Source organism: Phocoena phocoena, chromosome 1 (assembly GCF_963924675.1).
Source record: "Phocoena phocoena chromosome 1, mPhoPho1.1, whole genome shotgun sequence".
NCBI classification, from domain to species: Eukaryota; Metazoa; Chordata; class Mammalia; order Artiodactyla; family Phocoenidae; genus Phocoena; species Phocoena phocoena.
Window position 1 is genome coordinate 130,467,140 of NC_089219.1, and position 13,425 is coordinate 130,480,564.

Below are 13,425 nucleotides of genomic sequence, written 5' to 3' on the forward strand. Positions count from 1 at the left end.
TAACTATGTATGCTCAAGTCAGTGTCTTTCTAATGGGATTTTTACAGACTACTCTCAACCAGTGAAGACTATTGGATGCAGTTACAGGCTTAGCGTTGCAGCAACTTTTCAAAAATCTTTTAATGTAAAAATATTGACCATACTTGGTAAATGCTCTGTTTTTCACCAGCTTTGGGGAACTAAATTTCAGAATCAAAGTATCATTACCACCCTGAAATTTCCAACTTTGAATTTAGATAGAGGCAGGCTTATCTACCTTTACCTAATCCTGAGAGTGAACTTCTTCAAGTTCTCTACACAACTTGGAGTTTTTCGTAACCTAGAGTTTACCTCCAAGTCCTAAACCCAAAGCCTTTCTGTGGGGAGCTCTGACCCTTCAGCTTAGAAATAATGACTTATATTCAGGAGGGATATTAGTCACTTTATAAAATAATGAACATAACTCATGCATCAAGTAGTAAAATATTAAGGGTATCTAATCAGCCCACCTGTGTATAATTACATTTATTCTAAAAGCTGCTTTCCTTCTCCAAAGAAAACTTGTCACCGCATTTTATATTGTGTGCAAATACCTTATGATTAACGCTTAGTAAATAAAAATTGTCACACTGCTTTTTTTTACCCCCTCTATTGTGTTGAACTTCAGTTTTGATGTTATATAGCTTGTTAATAAGGAAAATGTGGGCATACCTTGAATTTTTAGAAGTCTAACAATCACTTTTTGGTTTTAGTGGTGCCTTGCTGTGAAACCTAAACTACTAAACCTGTTGGTATTTCTTTTCCATGTTTAAACATAAGGAAAGTATCTCTATTTATTTGGAGATTTTGAAATTTTACCAGATAATATTTTTAGATAGGTGTGAATTGGAAAGCCTGAGGGGACTGGTTATAATTATTAACGACAGTTCCTTTCCTCTTTCAGCAGGGTTGAATGCCTGCCTACACCCTCAGGCATGACCATGGAGAAGAGTGGGAACATACAACTGGAGATCCCTGACTTCAGCAACTCTGTCCTGAGCCATCTAAACCAGCTGCGCATGCAGGGCCGTCTCTGTGACATCGTGGTCAACGTGCAAGGACAAGCTTTTCGGGCTCACAAAGTGGTACTGGCTGCCAGCTCCCCCTATTTCCGAGATCACATGTCCTTGAATGAGATGAGTACTGTCTCCATTTCAGTCATAAAGAACCCTACTGTTTTTGAACAGCTCCTTTCTTTCTGTTATACGGGGCGGATATGCCTGCAACTGGCAGATATCATCAGCTACCTGACAGCTGCCAGTTTTCTGCAGATGCAGCATATTATAGACAAATGTACACAGATCCTGGAGGGCATTCATTTCAAAATCAATGTGGCTGAGGTTGAAGCTGAATTAAGTCAAACAAGGACAAAGCACCCAGAGGGACCTCCAGAGTCTCACAGAGTTACACCAAATCTGAACCGCTCCCTTAGCCCCCGACATAATACCCCAAAGGGGAACCGGCGAGGTCAGGTTAGTGCTGTGCTGGATATCAGGGAGCTCAGTCCTCCTGAGGAGTCCACCAGCCCTCAGATAATTGAACAGAGTTCTGATGTAGAGAGCCGGGAGCCCATTCTTCGGATCAACCGAGCAGGACAGTGGTACGTGGAGACAGGAGTAGCAGACCGAGGGGCCCGGAGTGATGATGAAGTTAGAGTTCTTGGAGCAGTACACATCAAAACTGAAAATCTAGAAGAGTGGCTTGGGCCTGAGAATCAGCCTTCCGGAGAAGATGGGAGTAGTGCAGAGGAAGTCACAGCCATGGTGATTGACACCACAGGCCATGGTTCTGTAGGACAGGAAAATTACATGTTAGGATCTTCAGGAGCCAAGGTGGCTAGGCCAACAAGCAGTGAAATTGACAGGTAAGTTTTGTTTGCCCATCTAATGGCTGTTGTGCAGACATAATTAAAGCAGGCCCTCTGTGTGATACAAAGAGTATCTTCCTTACTTGATGTTCTTAGTCAAAGTTTATGTTGAGGAAACTGGAAGTGTGCCAAAAGACTTGCAGTCTAATTTTTTTAAAGCAGGAAGCTCCTAGTCCTGAAGTATTCACAGTGTTGTAAGAATTATGGTAAAATTAGACACTTCATGAATCAGAATAGCATCTGCAGTCACACTAGGATCAGTAATTGCCAGGGTTTCTTCGGAATTCCAGGAAGAGAGCTGGTCATCAGCTGGGAATCTGACAGCACTGCCCTTCCTTGGTATGTTCTCACACAGGTAGGTGGCCTCTGGAAGTTTCACATTCCTTTGTAGCACTGTTTACCTTTCTTTGCCCCCATCTACCAAATTAGACGAAATATGGTACCAGCAGTGATTGTTCTTTTTAGTGTAATCACAGTAATTCCAAAGAAAAGCTTTTTGGGTGTTTTTCATTCCTTTTTTTTCACTTGTCATTTGATGATATTTTTTCTGTTTTGTCATTGAGGACAGCTGCTACCACAAACCTGACAGTTTCTTTTTTTCACCAGTGCTACTATGCCCTATGCCCCATGCCCCATTTTTCGCTTTCTAATGCATTGCAGTCGTTAGAACATTTCTTTGTGGGGAAATAACAATAATTTTAATCTAAGTAAATTGGAAGAAAGTCTCAATTGAAAGAAATATTACCAACTAAGATGGGTAATATTCTTTTCCTTTCTTAAAAATTTAAAATTGTATGAACAGTGATAACTAAATAAGCTATGATTTTGGTTCGCATCTGGTCTTGAGAGACAAGTGTGTCGCAGAAATTCAGAGAGTATATACTATATCCATTTAAGTTGGTCTTGATTAGAGTATTTTCCTTCTTGTGTCCTTAATAGTTAAAATATTCTTGAGCATAATACTTATTGTCACCCTATGTTAGCACTCTTGTCCCCCCCATCTTAGAACTGTATCAGAAATAATAGGTTAAATGCAAAGATTTTTGATCTTCATGATCTACGTCAACAGTCTGAAATATATAAAAAATTATCATGGGGCTTGGGGAAAGGATCAACCAAGAACCTAAAAGTTATATAGAAGAAACAAAATTACAGACCCAGTTTTAATTTATTCTTTTTTGGTCTTCTGGTACTTATATAAGGATAGAAGTTTACATTTAGCCTTAGCTTCACCAGGTCATATTGGCTGCATCATTTTGTATTTCTTAAATTTACTAGGGCAAGCTTTTCTTATTTCATGTATGATTCTGTATTGGCTCCATGAAAGGACTTCTTAGAAATCTGTTGTTCAGTTTGTTCCGCCTTCCTAGACTATGGGATAAAGGAGGCAGACATCACCATTTTGACACTACTTTTGACACTACTTTTGTATTAGTCCCCTTTGTGCTCTTCTTCCGACAGATTTAGCCCCTCCGGCAGTGTTGTTCCCTTGACGGAGAGACACAGAGCCAGAAGTGAGTCTCCTGGGAGAATGGATGAGCCTAAGCAACCCAGCTCCCAGGTATGTAGTTGTGGATTTAGAACTGCTGCAGTGGTTGAAGAAATTGCCACTGTGTGTGAACATAGTATAATGAATAAGAAAGGAAAGATGTAGGAGAGGTAACATTGGCCTTGTTTAATAAATACTGTATATGATTACTTTTCTCTTTATTCTTGCTTGTGAGCATGCAGGAAATACACTTTTGGTGTCAGCAGATTTGGGGAAGTAGAAAAGGATAAGATTGTGAAACTCTTTCCTGATTACAGGAGCCAGTCTATAGTCCTAAGAGTAATAAAAATAACCTCTGAAAACTACATGCAGCTAATGTAGGACCTGGGATGGAGAGAGTTTGATTTTGTACATGTGTGGATATAAGACTACATAATTATTAGTTTATATAGTATTGTAGATTTGTAAATGAGTTGCTTATGCATTTTTGTGTCCTGTTCGCTTTTTAGTATGCTTGTATCCTTTCATTTATTTTCTTCCTAAATGTCCTGTTAAGACTAAAATGTTCTAGAAAGGATAGGAATGATGTCTTCTATTTTATTTGCAACTCTTTTTAGCAAGTAATATAAGTATGTAGTTGGTTGATATTTTTGTTTATTTTTTCTCACAGGTGTCTATCATTGAAGATTGATTTTTAAAAAGTTGGTGAACTCACCAAGTAGAACACAATAAATTGTAAACACTGTGGCCCTTTAAAAGGAAACACTGGTGGATTAAGATTGCGTAGCTAATTTTTTATCTTCTGCACTATACTGATAGTATCTTGTTTAATTTTTATCTAAACCACTAGATGTTTATTGTGTATATAGTATAGTAACAGCAGTAAGACATTGTTATAAACTGTATTTACTTGTATATTATCATGCTGTTTGGTATCAGAAAAGGAACTGCAACCATTATAGGAGAATTTTTTAATTTTAATAAGGTGTGAGAGAAAGTGTTAGGAGCTTGGAGGAAAAGTAAGTTTACTCATATTATTAGGGCCCTTCTCTTCATCTCTCAAATAAAATGTGATGACTCTGTGACCTATGTGACGGTAACTATTGTGAAAATAAATACAGCAATGAGACAGACCTTACAACTTAATGTGGGCATAAGACAGATAAGACAAATACAAAAAGCACATATAGATAAGGCTATATAGACTTAAGTAACTGTGTTGTGGGAGTAGGAGTGCTTAAAAGGCAGTTACAGGAATCAATATCCACTTAAGGAAAGTGTTACTCAGGGGAGTTTAAGTGTGGTTTTTAAAGTAGTTAGAAAGAGATGACTTATTCCACATATAGTTAGGATAGGGACAAAAACTGGAATTCTACAAGGTTGTTTACCTGACTGAAGCAGAAGGTACAGGCTGTAAAGAAATAGGAGATAAGTAGTATTGTCTGGAATTGCTATTAAGAGATGAGTTAATATATGCCTTAACACAGGGGTCCCCAACCCCCAGGCCTCGGACCAGTGGCGGCTCCCCATTGTCAGTGGAAAAACTGTCTTCCATGAAACGGTCCCTGGTGCCAAAAAGGTTGGGGACCGCTGTCTTAACATGGAAAGTTTATTATGACGAGTCTACTCACCAGTTATTTTTTTCCCACCACATAGAACCAAAACAGGACATGGACTTACGTTGTAGTAAAAACAAATTTTGGTAGGCTTGAGGAGCTTCTTGATTATAAGGGTGATTTAACTGGAACAGAATACTTAAGGTCACTCCTTTATTCGAAATATTCTATGGCTTTTTCCTTTTTCTACCACATGAAGGTTAAAATACTTGGTCTAATTTTCCAAGTAATTTATAATCTTTCTAACCCAGCTTTTCCCACCATTCATCAGCATTAACTGTCCCAAACAGGCAGACTTTGTGCCTCAGAACTCCATCAGACTTCTGTCTCTGCACCTTGAGTCTGGAATACTCTGTTCTTTCCAGGTGTCTGACTCCACGCAAGGCCTAACTCCTAGTTCCATCTGTCCTAACTAGCCTAGTCCTCTTTGATCTCCCCTTCTTAAACCACTGTAGCATTTATACATGGTACCATATAATTTTTTCCTAATTCTCTACTGACTCATATAAATTATTCTTTTCTTATTTACATTAATTTGTCTCCTTCTAGATTGAAATCTCCTTGACAGCAGAGCCCACATTTTCTAATCTTAGTATCTGACATTGTCTTATCAGGTGCCCACTAAATGGGAGTTGTTTTACCTCTAAGTAGTTCTGAGTAGCTAAGATTACTGAGTAGGTGCCCAATAAAGAGACAACTACTAAATAAGGAGTTATTTAGTTCCCTGTGAAGTCCTCAGTTTGGGAGTATTTAAATAAAATTAGTGCACCAATCAGATAAGTCCCTTCAGATTTTAGTCTCTGATTAGTAACTGAAGATTAGGATTGTGGACAGCAGTGAAGGCCATGTCAAGAATCTAGACTGGTATTTGTTTTAGAAAATACAGGAAGCATTCATTTATATGGAATTTACTCATTGTATGGAATAATTCATTTAAAAAATAGTTTTTGAACACCAGCTACATATCAGGCACTGTCAAGTCCTGGCATATTCGGCAATATAGAATTATCCCTGTGCTTACAGAGTTTACAATCTAGTAGAGAATTGCCAACTGGGAGAAGTGAAATGATCCACTTCTTCCTGACAGAGAGAACCAGGAGGCAGCCATTTTTGTCCTTGCTTCTTTTAGAGTATAAAGGAATAAAACTACCAAAGATACATTGTTACCTTTGACAAGGACCTAATCTACATTTTATGCTCATTTATTTGCTCTTTTATTGCAATTTATTTTATTTTATTTTTTGTTGCGCTATGCATGCCTCTCACTGTTGTGGCCTCTCCCGTTGCGGAGCACAGGCTCGGGACGCGCAGGCTCAGCGGCCATGGCTCATGGGCCCAGCCGCTCTGCAGCATGTGGGGTCTTCCCAGACCGGGGCACGAACCTGTGTCCCCTGCATCGGCAGGCAGACTCTCAACCACTGCGCCACCAGGGAAGCCCTATTGCAATTTTATTGCAATAATTTTTAGGTGAAATTGATCATAATGTGTGAGTTTTCTGATTATGGTTCATGACAGATAACTAAAATACATTCACTTTCTGTTTGTGGATAATACTGCTATGACATTGTTTTCCTTAAAGTTAGGCAGTTTTTTTTAGGGAATAAGTATCCTCAAGATTATGAATAATATTGTGAATTTTTGTAATGTTTAATAATAGCTAACATTTATTGAGCTACATTAAGCACTTTCATTCAATGCTCATAGCAACCTATAAGGTAGATGCTAATTATATTCGTTTTACAGATGAAGAAACTGATGCACAGAGTAGTTAAATAACTTGCTCAAAGTCGAACAGTAAGTAGGATGCAGGTTTGAACCCAGGTTCCAGCACCCTTAATTTCTGTAAAGTATAACATCAGGCATTCAGGGATATCTCAAGGTATTATTATCATATTTGATTCCCATGAGAATCCAGTGGAATTGGCAAAACATATTCTAACATTTTTATTTTATGGATGGGGAAACTAAACCTCAGAGAAGTTATTCTATGCTCTGCCCATGGTCACCCAGGACCTTTTAGTGGGATAATCCATCATCATTATTTTTTTTTTTTGGTTGTGTTGGGTCATCGTTGCTGCGCGCAGGCTCTCTCTAGCTGTGGCGAGTGGGGGCTACTCTTCCTTGTGGTGTACAGGCGTCTTATTTCGGTGGCTTCTCGTTGCGGAGCACAGGCTCTAGGCGCACGGGCTTCAGGAGTTGCAGCACACAGGCTCAGTAGTTGTGGTTTGCGGGCTGTAGAGCACAGGCTCAGTAGTTGTGGTGCAAGGGCTTAGTTGCTCCACAGCATGTAGGATCTTTCCGGACCAGGGATCGAACCCATGTCCCCTGTATTAGCTGGTGGATTCTTAACCGCTGCGCCACCAGGGAGGTCCCAATCCCTCATTCTTTATGTGAGTTCAGTTTTGATTATCCAGGGAATTGGAGCAGAAAGAAATGTTATATGAAATAAATCAGAAATCATCTAAAGCCTTACCATTCAATGCTTGACCTCATACTGCTTCCCAAACCTGCTGAGAACCACCTCTATTCTGTTGGAAATACTGAAGAGCATTGTTAGCTAACATGTGAAAGGAGACAACACACACTTTTAGATAATCAAGAAAAGGGTATAAGATTATTTGCTAATTAGATTCATTTTTCTCCATTTAATCCAGAGTCAACTTTTACATATTCTCCTCTTTGCATTGTACTTTATCTCTGCTACACGTATGGAATTTTCTCCTATATATTTAAAATGCTTATATAGGGACTTCCCTAGAGGTCCAGTGGTTAAGGCTTTGTGCTTCCAATGCAGGGGGCACAGGTTCCATCCCTGGTCAGGGAACTAAGATCCCACATGCTGTGTGGGCAAAAAATAAATAAATAAATAAAATGCTCATATATATTTGTGTGTGTGTGTGTGTATTTTTGTTTTTGTTTTTTTCTTTTTTTGGCCACGCCGCACATCATGTAGGATCTTAGTTCCCTTACCAGGGCTTGAACCCATGCCTCCTGCAGTGGAAGTGCAGAATCTTAACCACTGGACCACCAGGGAAGCCCCTATATATATTTTTTTTGTGTGTGTGTATGTGTATATAAGCTTTTTACTCAAAACATTATACATAAAAAACATATGTGCTATATACACCCATGCACACAAGGACTTTAGAAGTCAGCAGGCTAAATAAATCAGAAATTTATGAATGGTGATATTTTAATATAGAATTTTGAATGCAAAGGATTTATAAATTCAAGATTTTTAAATTATTCATTCAAAGGAATATATTGTTCTCTCTCCCTCCCAGTGTTCAGATAGGAGGAAACCATGTTTATTTCATATGTTAAATATTTTGACTCTTTAGATTGTTCATGTTCAGATTAAGTAAAACAAAATTAAGGTCTTAGCTAATTGATATTAAGGAATTATTGTGGTTTTTTTAGGTGTGATAGTGGTGTTTTGATTACATTAAGAAAAAAGGGGCTTCCCTGGTGGCGCAGTGGTTGAGAACCTGCCTGCCAATGCAGGGGACACGGGTTCAAGCCCTGGTCTGGGAAGATCCCACATGCCACGGAGCAGCTGGGCCCGTGAGCTACAAATACTGAGCTCTGTGCGTCTGGAGCCTGTGCTCCGCAGCAAGAGAGGCCGCGACAGTGAGAGGCCCGCGCACCGCGATGAAGAGTGGCCCCCGCTTGCCACAACTAGAGAAAGCCCTCGCACAGAAACGAAGACCCAACACAGCCAAAAATAAATAAATGAATAAATAAATTTATAAAAAAAAAAAAAAAAAAAGTAAGCCCTTTAAAAAAAAAAAAAAAAAAAAAGAAAAAAGAATCCTCGTCTCTTAGAAATGCATACTAGAATATTTATGTATGAAATTATGTCTGGGATTTTCTTCAAAAATAATATGAAAAAGGAGAGAAGTAGGTGAGGGTAAAGAAAAGACAAAATTGTTCATGTGTTGATAATTGTTGGGTGATGAGGAGTCAACACACTGTTGTGTCTAAAACTTAATAAAAAGTTTTAAACTGTATATCATTTTCCCTTCATTAAAAAAGAAATTAAATCAGAAAAAGAAAGCATTTATTTTGCAATGATGTAAAGGGTTAGTAATCTAAGTAACAATAGCAGAGTTTTAATGCTACTTTTATAATAATTGCTTTTTTTATGTCTTGAGTAATTTTATTTCAATGCAAGAAATTTAACTTAGTGGGGAGATACTTTATAAACTAAGAGAAATTGGAGAAATATAACTCACAGATTATTCCCTTTATTTATTTTTGGCTGCATTGGGTCTTCATTGCTGCATGCGGGCTTTCTTTAATTGCGTCAAGTGGGGGCTACTCTTCATTGCGGTGCGCAGGCTTCTCATTGCAGTGGCTTCTCTTGTTGTGAGCACGGGCTCTAGGCGCGTAGGCTTCAATAGTTGCGGTGTGCGGGCTCTAGAGTGCAGGCTCAGTAGTTGTGGCTCGCAGGCTCTAGAGCACAGTAGTTGTGCACAGGCTTAGTTGCTCTGCGGCATGTGGGATCTTCCCGGACCAGGGCTCGAACCTGTGTCCCCTGCATTGGCAGGCGGATTCTTAACCACTGTGCCACCAGGGAAGCCCTCTCTTTACTTTTAATAATCTGTTTAAATCAAACCACTACAAATAATAGGTATGTAAAATTAGATGATAAAACTTCTGTGCAGTGTATTTTAAGGACACTTACCTTTACTATAAACAGTTTGAAAAGTGAATTAGCAACATCATTAGGAATATGTATTTCTCCTACTTCTCTTTGTTTTGTCTGCTTTTTGTTCAGAAGTTTCATCTTTTTGTTCAGAGGGCAAAATCAGAAACCAAGTCTTTTTTTTTTTTTTTTTTGGTGACTTTTTTTTTTTAATACTTATTTACTTATTTATTTATTTTGGTTGTGCCAGGTCTTAGTTTCAGCTCCAGAGCTACTTAGCTGTGGCTTGGGGGCTCCTTAGTTGCAGCAGCCTGGCTCCTTAGTTGTGGCATGCAAACTCTTAGTTGCAGCATGTGTGTTGGATCTAGTTCCCTGACCAGGGATTGAACCCGGGCCCCCTGCATTGGGAGCATGGAGTCTTATCCACGGCGCCAGCAGGGAGGTCCCAGAAACCAAGTCTTGTACTTCTTTCTCTGTGGCACCTGTCATTGTATTTGGTGGACAATAGTCACTCAGTAAATACTTACTGAGTATCAAATTGTGAAGAGGTTATAGGAGGGAATAACCAAGTTAGTAAATTCATATCTCAGCCTAGTTTCCTTTCCCAGCTCTTTTGCCAGTTTTCTCTGAGGTCAGTTAAACTTTTATTAGTCTTTAGAATGAAGAAAATATGTTGGTGTGGTACTAAAATATTTTGGGGTAAAAAGGAATACTGTCACCTACAAATTATATACATTTTTATAAAGCTAGTTACTGTTGGGTTAAATTTTAGTATTAATGATAATGCCATAAATATGATTTACAATGTGCTTGCCATAATGTATTCTGTACTATCCGATATAGTAGCCATTAGCCATGTCACATGTGGCTATTTAAATTTAAATTTTAGTTAACTGAAAGCAATTAAAATGAAAAATTCGGTTCCTCAGTCACACTAGCATATTACACATGCTTAATAGCCACATGTGCCTGGTGGCAACTGTATTAGGTGGTGTGGATTATCAAGTATTTCCATCATCACAGAAAGTTGCCTAAGTTGCCAACATTGCCTAAGTACCTACCTGATTGTCTAGAGTATAATTGCAAATTAGAGTCCAAATGAATGGTATTAGTGGACTTAGATTCTCCTATCACCATAAATTAAACATTCAGCAGGGGTTTAATAAGCATGCAGTTTTTCAGCAAGAAAGTAACTCAGCTGTCCTGTTCTTTTATGGTAATGGAATAGAGTGGCCTCGATTTTTTTTTTTAATTTCTATCTTAACATCTTTACTTTTTCGTAGTAATTAATTTCCTATTTGGATCGCTACAAAAAATAAGCATATAGCTAAGTAACAGAGGTAAAAATAGATTTGATGTCTTTTACTCTATATACGTAATAATATATATTCTTTCTTATTGTCCTCACCTGGTACAGGTAGAAGAGTCAGCAATGATGGGAGTAAGTGGCTATGTGGAGTATCTCCGAGAGCAGGAAGTATCTGAGCGGTGGTTCCGGTATAACCCCCGTCTCACCTGTATCTACTGCGCCAAATCTTTCAACCAGAAGGGGAGCCTGGACCGCCACATGCGCCTGCACATGGGGATTACACCATTCGTCTGCCGCATGTGTGGCAAGAAATATACCCGGAAAGATCAGCTGGAGTATCACATCCGCAAGCACACAGGCAACAAGCCCTTTCACTGTCACGTTTGTGGCAAAAGTTTCCCCTTCCAGGCCATCTTGAATCAGCACTTTCGCAAAAACCACCCTGGCTGTATACCCCTGGAGGGGCCTCATAGCATCTCCCCTGAAACAACTGTCACATCTCGGGGACAAGCCGAGGAAGAGTCACCTTCACAAGAAGAGACAGTTGCTTCTGGGGAAACTGCCCAGGGCTCTGTGTCCACTACTGGGCCAGATTGAAACAGCGAGGAGGTGGGGCAGACCCTCTTCCCCTTTGGGCCGTAAGTAACCAGCATCACGGCCATGGGCTGGTACTTAGATTCACAAAATGCCACAACACCAGATCAGAAGATGTTAGCAAGATGTTGTATCAGCAACATACACAAAAGCACTAGAGGCTCTTCCCCTCTTTCTTCCCACCTCACACTTTGGAAAATAATCAAGCAAATCAACTTTCTAATTCAGGGATCAACAGCCTTGGTTTGTTAACTTTATAAAAAAAAAAATTTTTTTAACAAAACAATGATAAATGATCATTTATCTACCAGTCATGTTTGAACACTGTACTTTGGTCCATATCACCCTGGTGGCTGTAATTGCCCAGATCTGAAAAATGAAGCAGGAGCCTTGGTCATCTGAACCAGCCAGCCACAAGAGAGAAGGAAGTAATCATGATGGTGATGATGAGGGGGAATTTCTCTTCTTCCTTCCCTGCCAGAACATGCAGTTTCTTATCTCAAGAAGGGGGAAAAAAAAAAAAAGAATCCCAGTGGTTCTTTTTGTTTTGAAAGGTTAGATTAATCTTTGCCCTGACAAGGCGACCGATACTTTGCCTGGTTGTTTCATGTATGCAGCCATCTTGGAGCAGTATTCTAATGGGCAGCATCACCTGAAGCACTTTAGGCACCTGGAAGTAAAATGAGCAGCAAAGTGTTTGCAATGTGTAGTTCTGCATTTGGGGGCCTGGGTGTTGTATTGAGGAAGCGGAGAGCAGGGAAGGAAGTGTTTTTGTTCTGCAATTATCGAACAGCACAGAGCCAGCCGTACTGCACCTTCCTGATTGGTATTTGTAAGCCATAGTGCTCATATATCTTCAGGTGTTAGGAAATGGCTCTAGTCCAGATGAATTAACGCGTAAGGCTGACTACCAAAGTTTCATCCAGCCTCTTCGGCTCCTAGCTTCACATAACAGCAATATTATGCATCAAAAATGTCACTTTACAGTGAAATGAGCCTGGATTGTATTTTTAAATCCACAGGTCTCCATATTTGATAACTTTTATATGACATTTTAAACACATTTTTTCGCAATATTGTGGTTGTAGAAATTCAACATTATGCTTCTTACTGCAACTACAGTTCCATTTCCTTCTACATATGTGATAGTTTATATTTTCAGTCCAATAGAAGAACCTCACTAAATCCATGTCTTGCGTCTGCAAACTTAGTAATTCGTAAACCAACCATCAGCAAATTGCTGCTGACTCCAAGAGCTTTGCTTTTTAATAATACACTACAGGGCATTTACCAGAAAACATCATGCACAATCATGTTGCAATAAATTGATCAAGGGATTGATTTTGATCAGGTTTGGTTACTTAATCATTCCTAAGATTTTTAAAACTTCAAGGGACCTTTTTGGTAATTCTGGGTATTTCTGAGATTCTTAATCCAGCACTGAGAGTCAGAAAGAATTTACCAAACATGTAGAGCTTTAGATGCCCTGTCTTGCGTGCAGAGAATGAAGGAGGATTATTAAGGGATGCAGGCAAGTAGATGCTTACAAGTTACAGTGCAAATAGAAAAGAGAAAAATCTCTAGCTTCTCTTAATTGATCATTAATTTTTTACAGAGTATTTAAATATGTAGTGGTTTAAGAAATTGTTTTGGTGCAGGGGCATAGATGATTGTAAAAGAGATTTGGGAGAGGGGCTGATCATGCCTGAACTGGTGGTGAGCCATTTGTGAGAACGTTAGTAGTGTGCTCCCTTCCTGAGACTGCTTGGGTATGTGAAAAAGTGGGTAGGAAAGAATGGCGTTGCTTTGATAATAGGAAGTTAGAATGCAAAGGGTAATTCTTAAGCAATCTGAGACCTGTACGTACATATACAGCTGTACCAT

At 39.2% G+C, this 13,425-nt stretch overlaps 1 protein-coding gene across 1 annotated transcript; it reads left to right on the forward strand.

Annotated features, from left to right (window-relative positions):
- Positions 1–953: 953 nt before the first annotated feature.
- Positions 954–11,544, forward strand: ZBTB37 (zinc finger and BTB domain containing 37). The gene is made up of 3 exons (XM_065892043.1): positions 954–1,882; positions 3,347–3,446; positions 11,056–11,544. The coding sequence occupies exons 1-3, from the start codon at positions 954–956 to the stop codon at positions 11,542–11,544; spliced, it is 1,518 nt and encodes a 505-aa protein (XP_065748115.1).
- The last annotated feature ends 1,881 nt before the right edge of the window (positions 11,545–13,425 follow it).